Genomic DNA, 12,500 nt, shown 5'->3' on the forward strand with positions numbered 1-12,500 from the left:
GTTTAGGGGTCGGGTTAGTGTGTGTGTGTGTGTGTGTGTGTGTGTGATGGGTTGGGTGTGTTTGTGTGAAAAAAGAAGTCCGTCTTCAGATCAAGATTATGATACTTTTTTGCACATTTATTTTTTATTTTAATACTTTTCTCAAATTGCTTAATTTGCTTAGTTTTTTTTTCATTTACCATAATTTATTTAGTTTGGTGACCAATATTCTTCACACAAAAAAAAACGTATTTTATTATTTTATGTTCCGCCAAAGAAAGAAACTCATACAGATTTGAAACGACACAAGGATGAGTAAATGTGAATAAACACAATTTTAATTTTTGGGCAAACTATCCCCAAAATAAATATATATATTTTTTTTTTACATTTTTTAATGAAGTGATACTTTAAATAAAAAAACTAAAACTGCCAGTAAAATAACTCCATTATTATTAGTATACACTAGAGTTGTGAGGGGTGGGGCTAAATTAAGCGCAATCTTCTGTGATGTCACAATCATGGTGCATTGTGGTCCATGGATCTGACTTGCTGGAGGGTCTGTCCACTTGATGAAGTTTAAGGTCTCTCTCTCTCTCTCTCTCTCTCTCTCTCTCTCTCTCTCTCTCTTCATTATCGGTGTGTAACAGTGGACTTGATTGATGGTCTTGTTAATTCGAGTTGTATAGCGTTGACGTTTAAATGCCAGCGGTGTGATGATGTCTGTAGCTCCGCCCCCTCTCGATGACATCATGAGTGACGGACTGTGATTGTGTTTGTGCGGCTGAATGTCGAGAGTGTTTCAACACAGGATTTATCAGATAATGACTTTCCCAGAGTTCCTCCGGCACTGATGCTCAATGAATACCAACATTTCTGTGAAAAATGGATGAAACTAAAGTGTGAAATCTGTTTTTCAGGACAGCTCACCTCTCGCGTCTATGACCAACTGGGAAGCGGTTACGGTGACATCGGTGAGTATTACCAACCAGTGTTGCGGAAAGTAATGCATTACAATATTATGTTACTCCCTTCATTATGATTTGACTTTTCTAACTGTAGTTAGTGTGTAATGTTGCTGTTTGATCATAAACAACATCTGCAAAGTTACAACGCTCAAAGTTCAAAGCAAAGGGAGATATTTGCTTTTACAGAAAAAGTTTTTAAGGACTACAACAAACGGCTGGTAGGAACTACACGACATTCCTTCCGGGTTAGTGACATCACCAACCCTAGAATTTACATAAACCCCGCCCCCAGAACACGATTTATAGATTATCATGATATATGCTAATCAACGATCTCACTTCTTCTTGAGTCTCTCCATCATTGTCTGACTCCGGTTTGAACATACAAGACTAAAAGTTTTTGGTGTGTGTGTGTGTGTGTGTGTGTGTGTGTGTGTGTGTGAGGTAAAAGCAGAGAATGTCTAATAGGAAGAGAATTGGCAGTCTCTGCTTACTTCCGGGTTCTGGATTGGTTGCAGTAACACGTCTCTATCCATGCGGGGGCGCTCGCGAGCGAGTGCAGAATGAATGGAGGTCTATGGCAAAATACCCCTCAAAACCCACTTTTCTCAGGATATAATTTTTTGTCTTGTAATTTAAATGTTGTATTCGAAAGGGGGGGCTAAGATAATACACTCAGCTGAAAATTGCATTTTTAAGTTCACTTATCTGCTCTAAAAAAGCGTTCAAAAATGTGATGACGTCACATCACATATATGTTATTAGCAGAATGCTAGCATGTTCCGGCCAACAACGGCCCCACCTGTAAGAAATCGAAAGGACATAAGTACTGGTTCATTCAACCTTCGACCTATAACCTATGTTGAACTTGCAAAGCCTACAATAAAATCTGAGATTTCTCAACGGCAATCGGGTGAAAGAGACACATTTAGCCGTATAGCCCCATTGACTCCCATTCAGTCTGCACTCGCTCGCGATCACCCCCAGTGGAATTCTAATGGAACTGCAACCAAAATCAATACAATGGGGCTGAATAGGGAGTGCCAAGGCTCTCCGTAGACGGGCTCTGGTAAAAGGACACGAGCTGTTGAAGCTCCGCCCCCTGTGCCGGGAGCAGCAGCTCATTTGCATTTAAAGGGACAGACACAAAACGGTGTGTTTTTGCTCACCCTCAAAAAGTGACGATTTTAACATGATATATAAAAATATCTGTGGGGTATTTTGAGCTAAAACTTCACACACACACTCTGGGGACATCAGAGACTTACTTTACATCTTGTGAAAAGGGCGTTATACCACACCTTTAAAGATTAACTAATTGCGTTACTTAGTTACTTTTTTAGAAAAGTAATGCATTTACTTTTTTACTTTTACGTTACTTTCCACCTTGGCTTTTTTTTTTTTTTTTTACAAAAAAGTTATATTTTTGGGCAAATGTAAAGACCCTTTCACACCAAAAGTGAAATAATAAGTCTCTAGCTGAAGGAAATACAAATTCTGCTTAATTCTGGGTAACAGAAGAATAGGATGCAGGAGAAAATAGTTTAACACTTTACCAATAAAAACAAAAAAAATCAACTACTTGCAAGAAAGTACATAATACATTGGTCAATAAAGTGAGATTAAATGCATAAAAATTTGTTTTATTTAACATATTTAGTTATTGGAGGTTTGTATAGTATTCTGATTCTGCATTTCACTGATTTTATTCATAATGAGGAATATTGAGTCTTTTTTTTGTGCACATGAGCTGTGCATGCTCTCATTTAGTCTAGAACTACAATAACCATCATGTACACACACACACACACACACACACACGCGCACACACACACGCACGCACACACAGCGCCTCTGCACTTCAATTTGTCTCAACACTGGGACAGGAGAGCTGTCAGTCAATAAATAGGAAAAAAGTAACTCCGATATTTTTAAAAGTAATGCGTTACTTTAATTATTTGAAAAAGTAATCTGATTACATTATTCAAGTTACTTGTAATGAGTTAATTAAATTAAATTCACATTTATTTGTATAGCGCTTTTCACAATACACACCATTTCAAAGCAGCTTTACATAAGCTCTAAATATGTATTTCATAAATGTACATATACAAAATCACAGTTAGCAAAAAAGGTTTTAATTAAAACAATGTAATAATGTAATGCAGAAACGATGAGCTCACTGAAGTAATGAATACTAGTTTGTGAACAAATGATTATGACATTTAGAGAAACGTAGCATTGGTGCTTGTTGATTCACACACAACACTGTTCTCAACTTTGTTTAGTAACTCTCAGATGTTTCGCAGGATGTTCACGGCACGCTGCTCTTTGATGCAGAAGCGTGAGTGTGTTCATCCGTCGTCTCGTGTGTGTGTGTGTGTGTGTTCCTGTAGGATCTTGTTGGGTTTTCCGGGACGGATTCTCCTCTTTCTGCGTCAGCGCTGGACAACGAGATCGCGAGCGTGAGCACCGTGGAGGAGTTGCTGAGACACCTGAACCCCTTCACCTGGCAGGAGGACCTGGAGCAGCTGTACACACACTCACACACACACTACAGACCACGAGCTTACCACAGCGACCGCAAGCACAAGCGTGAGTCTCTCTCACACACACACACACACACTCACACACACACTACAGACCATGAGCTTACCACAGCGACCGCAAGCACAAGCGTGAGTCTCTCTCACACACACACACACACACACTCACACACACACTACAGACCACAAGCTTACCACAGCGACCGCAAGCACAAGCGTGAGTCTCTCTCTCACACACACACACACACACACACACACACACACACACACACACACACACACACACACACACACTCACACACACACTACAGACCACAAGCTTACCACAGCGACCGCAAGCACAAGCGTGAGTCTCTCTCACACACACACACACACACACACACACACACACACACACACACACACACTCACACACACACGCTCACACACACACTACAGACCACGAGCTTACCACAGCGACCGCAAGCACAGCGTGAGTCTCTCTCACACACTCACACACACACTACAGACCACGAGCTTACCACAGCGACCGCAAGCACAAGCGTGAGTCTCTCTCACACACACACACACACACACACACACTCACACACACTCACACACACACTACAGACCACGAGCTTACCACAGCGACCGCAAGCACAAGCGTGAGTCTCTCTCACACACACACACACACACACACACACACACTCACACACACTCACACACACACTACAGACCACGAGCTTACCACAGCGACCGCAAGCACAAGCGTGAGTCTCTCTCACACACACACACACACACACACACACACACACACACTCACACACACTCACACACACACTACAGACCACAAGCTTACCACAGCGACCGCAAGCACAAGCGTGAGTCTCTCACACACACACACACACACACACTCACACACACACTACAGACCACGAGCTTACCACAGCGACCGCAAGCACAAGCGTGAGTCTCTCTCACACACACACACACTCACACACACACTCACACACACACTACAGACCACGAGCTTACCACAGCGACCGCAAGCACAAGCGTGAGTCTCTCTCACACACACACACACACTCACACACTCACACACACACTACAGACCACGAGCTTACCACAGCGACCGCAAGCACAAGCGTGAGTCTCTCTCACACACACACACACACTCACACACACTACAGACCACGAGCTTACCACAGCGACCGCAAGCACAAGCGTGAGTCTCTCTCACACACACACTCACACACACACACACACACACACACTCACACACACACTACAGACCACGAGCTTACCACAGCGACCGCAAGCACAAGCGTGAGTCTCTCTCTCTCACAAGCGTGCAAACTGACAGACTCTCACACTAACACACACACACACACACACACAAACACTAACACACATACCCTAACACACACACACACACACACAGCAGAGACAGGCACTGTTAACCATTCACTGGTGTTTTATGAGGCAGACGGAGGTGATGTCCTCCCGTCTCTTCATCTTCACCTCTAGAACAGATTGGGATTTATGTGAGTCATAAGTGAGAAAAAAAATCTAAAACCGCACACTGGAATGTTGTTCGCAAAGTACAAACCACACACACACACACACAATGACCTTGCAGCCCTGACAAAGTAAAAACACTATAGCTTTTGAATAACTTTGCCAAGAGGAAAGTATCGAGTGGTCCGGATGTAGTTTGCTGTGCTTTAAAGCTAGCCTGGCTCCGCCCTCTTTCGTACTTCCGCTCAATTTTCATTTTCCTTCAGAACTACGTCTGGGTTTGCGGTATATTCGTGGGTTTTCTCCGGTAAATTTTTTAGCGGTCCAATCAGCGAACAGAGGGAGTGGCTGAGAACGATGATGTTGTGCGCTAGTTTGAGTCGTCATACGTCACAACCAAACGTTAGCGATTGGTTATGGCAGATCCAGAGTGGCTCTGGGCAGATCCAATAGTTTTAAACTTCAACAGAGGACCCGCCTTCAAGGAAGTTAACGCTTTTCAATGGAGAGAGGAGAGACTCTCTGTACAAATGAAATGTACGGGAGTCTGGTAGGTCCAGGCTACTTTAAAGGGGTCATCGGATGCAAAATTAATGCAGTGCAGTGTGTGGACACACAACCACCATACAATGAAAAAAATCCATTCACTCTTTTATTTTATTTTATTCAAACACTCTTAATAATCAAGGCGTTTGTATTTTCTGAGCACTATGATGTCATAATGCTCATGCTCCGCCCACGACCGCTGACGGACTGTCCCGTATTAGCATATTTCCCGTATTAGCATATTTCTGCCCTCAGCCATTCAACACCCCCATGGAAGTGAGGGGAGGGGGGGGGGGGGGGGAGCAGTTGCTCATTTTCATTTAAAGAGACATGCACCCAAACGGGTTGTTTTTGAGGAGTTAAAAAGGGAGTTGTTTTACACAACCATTGAACAATTTTAACCAAAGGATGTTACAAACTTTACATTAAGACCCTAAAGAATCATAACAACTTGTGGAAAATGGGCATCCGATGACCCCTTTAACAGTCTCTCTGTAAACCTTCAGTTGGTTATGATCAGTGTTGGGGAAGTTGTTTTTAAAAAGTAGTGTTTGCTCGTTACTCCTTTACAAAAAGTAATCCGTTACTTTACTTAGTTACCCCCTATGGAAAGTAACTTTTTACGTTACTTGTTACTTTTATGTTGCTTGACTTTGGGCAGAACCCAATATCTGTTCCTAAATGTGCGACACCGGTGCGAATCGCATCTTGATAGACTAGGACAAAATGATATAGAAGATATAAGCTTAGTTTTCAGATACACTATCAAGGGAGGCATAATGCATTTATCAAAATTTGTAATATTTATGACGAAAGTCCCGTTAATGGATAGGCATATGCCTAGCAGTGGTAATTTCGTGGACGAATGATTTTCGTCAACTACATTTTTTCACAGACGAAAACGAGATGATAACTAAATAAAAAACAGTTTTGGATGACAAAATCTATTGACATTTTAGTTAGGGACGATTTGGGAAGAGATCCAGTCAGAACTGATGTCCGGCTGCATTCGTGGTAGATGCGCACATTTGAGTCGTAACCTGCTGCTCTACCCGACGTGACAAGAGATGGCATGCGCTAGATGCATGTCTCATAAAACTGTATGAAAAACTGTTTAAAAAATGTAAATGTCTGGGAGAAAGATAAGAGTGACGGCGCGGTAGTATGGTTAGACAGCTCTACAGCGCACTGAGTTCTCTTTTGCATCTGAATGGTAGTGGGAATACCTCCATCCCTCAAAAGTTAGCGTTGGCTGCTTCTTGCTTGCCATGATTGATCTGCTACCAGCCTCTGTCACGTACCGTGTGGCAGAGTTGTAGTCGAGTCACCAACTGTCGAGTCCGAGTCGAGTCTCGAGTCCCCAGTGTCCGAGTCACCAAAGAAGAGTCTGAATTAAGTCACCATTACCTGAGTCCGGGTCGAGTCTCGAGTCCCCAGTGTTCGAGTCCTAGTCCGATTCACCAAAGAAGAGTTTGAATCGAGTCACCATTACCTGAGTTCGAGTCCGAGTCGAGTCTCGAGTCCCCAGTGTCCGAGTCACCAAAGAAGAGTCTGAATTAAGTCACCATTACCTGAGTCCGAGTCGAGTCTCGAGTCCCCAGTGTTCGAGTCCTAGTCCGATTCACCAAAGAAGAGTTTGAATCGAGTCACCATTACCTGAGTCCGAGTCGAGTCTCGAGTCCCCAGTGTTTGAGTCCTAGTCCGATTCACCAAAGAAGAGTTTGAATCGAGTCACCATTACCTGAGTTCGAGTCCGAGTCGAGTCTCGAGTCCCCAGTGTCCGAGTCCTAGTCCGATTCACCAAAGAAGAGTTTGAATCGAGTCACCATTACCTGAGTTCGAGTCCGAGTCGAGTCTCGAGTCCCCAGTGTCCGAGTCACCAAAGAAGAGTCTGAATTAAGTCACCATTACCTGAGTCCGGGTCGAGTCTCGAGTCCCCAGTGTTCGAGTCCTAGTCCGATTCACCAAAGAAGAGTTTGAATCGAGTCACCATTACCTGAGTTCGAGTCCGAGTCGAGTCTCGAGTCCCCAGTGTCCGAGTCACCAAAGAAGAGTCTGAATTAAGTCACCATTACCTGAGTCCGAGAGTCGAGTCTCGAGTCCCCAGTGTTCAAGTCCTAGTCCGATTCACCAAAGAAGAGTTTGAATCGAGTCACCATCACCTGAGTCCGAGTCGAGTCTCGAGTCCCTAGTGTTTGAGTCCAAGTCCGATTCACCAAGGAAGCGTTTGAATCAAGTCACCATTACCTGAGTTCGAGTCCGAGTCGAGTCTCGAGTCCCCAGTGTTCGAGTCCGAGTCACCAAAGAAGAGTCTGAATCGAGTCACCATTACCTGAGTTCGAGTCCGAGTCGAGTCTCGAGTCCCCAGTGTTCGAGTCCGAGTCACCAAAGAAGAGTCTGAGTCGAGTCTCCATTACCTGAGTTCGAGTCCGGGTCGAGTCTCGAGTCCCCAGTGTTCGAGTCCTAGTCCGATTCACCAAAGAAGAGTTTGAATCGAGTCACCATTACCTGAGTTCGAGTCCGAGTCGAGTCTCGAGTCCCCAGTGTTCGAGTCCGAGTCACCAAAGAAGAGTCTGAGTCGAGTCTCCATTACCTGAGTTCGAGTCCGAGTCGAGTCTCGAGTCCCCAGTGTTCGAGTCCAAGTCACCAAAGAAGAGTCTGAATCGAGTCACCATTACCTGAGTTCGAGTCCGAGTCGAGTCTCGAGTCCCCAGTGTTTGAGTCCGAGTCACCAAAGAAGAGTCTGAATTAAGTCACCATTACCTGAGTTCGAGTCCGAGTCGAGTCTCGAGTCCCCAGTGTTCGAGTCCAAGTCACCAAAGAAGAGTCTGAATCGAGTCACCATTACCTGAGTTCGAGTCCGAGTCGAGTCTCGAGTCCCCAGTGTTCGAGTCCGAGTCACCAAAGAAGAGTCTGAATTAAGTCACCATTACCTGAGTTCGAGTCCGAGTCGAGTCTCGAGTCCCCAGTGTTCGAGTCCAAGTCCGATTCACCAAAGAAGAGTCTGAATCGAGTCACCATTACCTGAGTTCGAGTCTGGGTCGAGTCTCGAGTCCCCAGTGTTCGAGTCCGAGTCACCAAAGAAGAGTCTGAATCGAGTCACCATTACCTGAGTCCGAGTCCGAGTCGAGTCTCGAGTCCCCAGTGTTCGAGTCCAAGTCCGATTCACCAAAGAAGCGTTTGAATCGAGTCACCATTACCTGAGTTCGAGTCCGAGTCGAGTCTCGAGTCCCCAGTGTCCAAGTCCGAGTCACCAAAGAAGAGTCGGACTCGAACTCAGGTAATGGTGACTCGATTCAGAGTCGAGTCTCGAGTCACCAAAGAAGAGTTTGAATCGAGTCACCTTTACCTGAGTTCGAGTCCGAGTCGAGTCTCGAGTCCCCAGTGTCCGAGTCCGAGTCACCAAAGAAGAGTTTGAATCGAGTCACCATTACCTGAGTCCGAGTCCGAGTCGAGTCTCGAGTAGACATGTGCCGATTTTCGGTAATTCGATAAATCACGATAATGAATATACACGATATCGTTATCGTGGGCACTTCAAAATACCGTAAAAAATAATAGATCCGAATTTTTATTTTTAGAACGTGCATTATAGCTTATTTTCCATCCACAGCTTGAACAAACACTGCGTATATGCTGCGCAGAACACGTGAGCGCACCCGGATGTAAACATTGTTCACGTCACATGTAGAATCACACTGCACGCAGTGCGCGCCACGGCCACTGACGCCGCATTCAAATTCTCACATGAAGAAGAAGAATGGCGGAAGGAGGAACACTGCCGACAATTTATCCCCCTTCAAAAAGGGTAAAGTCAAAAAGTTCCAAAAAAAATGCAGAGGGATTGCTGATCGAAGACAGTTTCCCTTTGTGTAAGACATGTGGACGGAAAGTGGCTGCAAAACAAGGGAACACGTCTAACATGTTCGCTCATATTCGTGACAACCATCCACTGCAATTCAGGGAGATAAAGGATATAATTGTTCAGTTTACTTTTATATTTTATATTGTTTTATTTATATTTATTTGTATTTAAATGTTTGAGTTACTTTTATATTTTATATTGTTTTATTTATATTTATTTGTATTTAAATGTATGAGTTACTTTTAGTTCATTAAAAAGTTATTAAAGTTACTAAAAGGACAAAACTGAAGTTTGTTTCTTTTTTTAACCTGTTTCTCTTGTAAAATTACAATATCGTGATAATACCGTATACCGTGATAAATGCTCTCTCAATTAATCGCAGCATGAAAAAGTGATACCGGCACATGCCTAGTCTCGAGTCCCCAGTGTTCGAGTCCGAGTCCAAGTACGAGTCATCAGTCTGCGAGTCTAACATTGCACCGAATTGAAAAAGGAACTACGTTATGTTACCAAATTTTCAGTAGCGTGTTATAACTCGTTTTTTCGTGTAAAAAGTAGTGTGCGTGTTACACACAACACTGGTTATGATGTATTAAACTCCCTCATCTCTGTGTCTCTCAGTGGATCTGGACCGGCTCTACGATGACGTGAAGCAGTACAGCTGCACTCCGCGCAACTTCTCCGTCAATCTGCGCGAGGAGCTGAAGGCCACCAACGCCGTGTTTTTCCCACGATGCCTCCTGGTCCAGCGCTGCGGGGGAAACTGCGCCTGCGGGACCGACAGCTGGAACTCCTGCAGCTGCAGTGCCGGGAAGACCGTCAGGAAACTGCACGAGGTATCCCACAATGCACTGTTCGATAGATGACGGGTTTACCCAAACACTCCTATTTCCATGCTATTTTTTATAGTATCTATCTATCTATCTATCTATCTATCTATCTATCTATCTATCTATCTATCTATCTATCTATCTATCTATCTATCTATCTATCTATCTATCTATCTATCTATCTATCTATCTATCTATCTATCTATCTATCTGTCTCTTTCTTTCTTTCTCTCTTTGTCTCTTTCTATTTCTCTTTCTTTTTCTCTTTCTTTTTCTATTTCTTTCTTTCTTTTTCTCTTTCTTTCTTTCTCTCTTTTTTTCTCTCTTTCTTTCTTTTCTTTCTTTCTTTCTTTCTCTTTTTCTTTCTTTCTTTCTCTCTTTCTTTCTCTCTTTCTTTCTCTCTTTCTTTCTTTCTTTCTCTTTTTTTCTCTCTTTCTTTCTTTCTTTTCTTTCTTTCTTTCTTTCTCTCTTTTTTTCTCTCTTTCTTTCTTTCTTTTCTTTCTTTCTTTCTTTCTTTCTCTTTTTCTTTCTTTCTTTCTCTCTTTCTTTCTCTCTTTCTTTCTCTCTTTCTTTCTTTCTTTCTTTCTCTCTTTCTTTCTTTCTAAAACGGATAGTTCCGGTTCTTGATTCTGATTGGTTGAGTCGTGTTCGAAGCCGTTGTAACCACACACACACACACACACACACACACACACACACACACACACACACACACACACAGTATTATATTACATAAATTATTTTATACAAAAAATTTATAATATCTACCAATGTTTCTTTAACTACCACTGAAATGAGAGGTAGTGTATAAAGCCGTCAGCTATTCTGTTTTAACTCTATTAACTTGATCAATTATTAACACAATTAGACACAGAGACGTCAGTAATACTTCAGCTGAACCCAGTCGAGTCGAGGATCTGAGTGAAGCCTCATGGGATATTTGAGGCATTCTGGGAGTTGTAGTTCCTGTAATCTCCAGGCTGACATCAGCATGACCCGGTGATTGACAGCTGTCACAGAGCCATCAGGAAACTTTCATTGTGTAGAATAACAGACTGTTACCCACGGCAACATCTGCTAAATGTGATTGGCTCCAGCTGTCAGTGCTGACTAATGTGAGACGACCACACACACACACACACACACACGTACGTGCACTTTCTCTCGCACACACATACACACTCGGTCTCTCACACACACACATGCACACTCTGTATCTCTCTCTCTCTCACACACACACACACACACACACACACACACACACACGATATATGAGCTTCAGTGCAGAACATAAGAGACATCCAGAGGTGAAAGGTCAAGGACAGATATCGACTGGTAAGCAAATCAATGAAGAGAAATCGAACAATAAATCTCTTTTACTTCCGTGATCAAACTAACAAACATCACGACATTTATTTTTAAACACGCGGCCTTTTATTAGTTTGAAGAATTATCATTAGACATATGTGTAAAACTTTACAATAAGCTCCCACTGATGCCAGTCAGCACATTATCTAACATTAACTGCAAATGAGCAATACATTTACTAGTTGTGTTTTTGTTAATTAACGTGAACAAGGATTAATGCATAAATAAATTGTTCATATTATTTGTAGACCTAAATTGATGAACAGAGACGACTTTTGATTTCAATAATATATTGACATTAACTCTTGCCCTGCCATTGGTGTTTTCACTGTTCGCTGGCAGGGAAAGAGTTAACTAACTATGATTAATAAATCTTTTAATATTTCTTTAATGAACTCTCTGGTGCTGTTCTGTTGTTTTTGACCGAAATTTATTTTTTATATGTATATTTTTTTACTTCATTGGAATCGTACAAAACTTGGTACTCGCTGTGTGTGAAACATTTTTTTTAAATCATGGACATTATTCAAAAAGGTTAAATGTGACCCTGGACTACAAAACCAGTCACATGTGTAATTTTTTTAAATTGAGATGTATATATCATCTGAAAGCTGAATAAATAATCTTTCCATTGATGTGTGGTTTGTTAGGATAGGACAATATTTGGTCGAGACACAACTATTGAAAATCTGGAATCTGAGGAGCAAAAAAATGTAAACATTGAGAAAATCTCCTTTAAAGTTGTGCATTTATGTTCACGATTGTGCTGCATTCACTCACAAAAATACATGTTTTATATATTTACGGTAGGACATTTACTAAATATCTTCATGGAACATGATCTTAATATCCTCATGATTTTTGGCATAAAAGAAAAATGGATAATTTTGAGCCATACAAT

The 12,500-nt window shown here is 42.4% G+C and overlaps 1 protein-coding gene across 3 annotated transcripts in view; it reads left to right on the top strand.

Annotated features, from left to right (window-relative positions):
• pdgfd (platelet derived growth factor d) overlaps positions 1–12,500 on the top strand; it is a 35,743-nt gene that overhangs the window by 20,382 nt on the left and 2,861 nt on the right. For all 3 annotated transcript variants that reach the window (XM_079610171.1, XM_079610172.1, XM_079610173.1), the window contains exons 4-6: positions 900–953; positions 3,344–3,542; positions 10,023–10,237. In XM_079610171.1, the coding sequence (XP_079466297.1) occupies positions 900–953; positions 3,344–3,542; positions 10,023–10,237 (468 nt within the window). The remainder of the gene's footprint in view (positions 1–899; positions 954–3,343; positions 3,543–10,022; positions 10,238–12,500) is intronic.

Source organism: Phoxinus phoxinus (genome assembly GCF_949152265.1).
Source record: "Phoxinus phoxinus genome assembly, chromosome: 4".
NCBI lineage: Eukaryota > Metazoa > Chordata > Actinopteri > Cypriniformes > Leuciscidae > Phoxinus > Phoxinus phoxinus.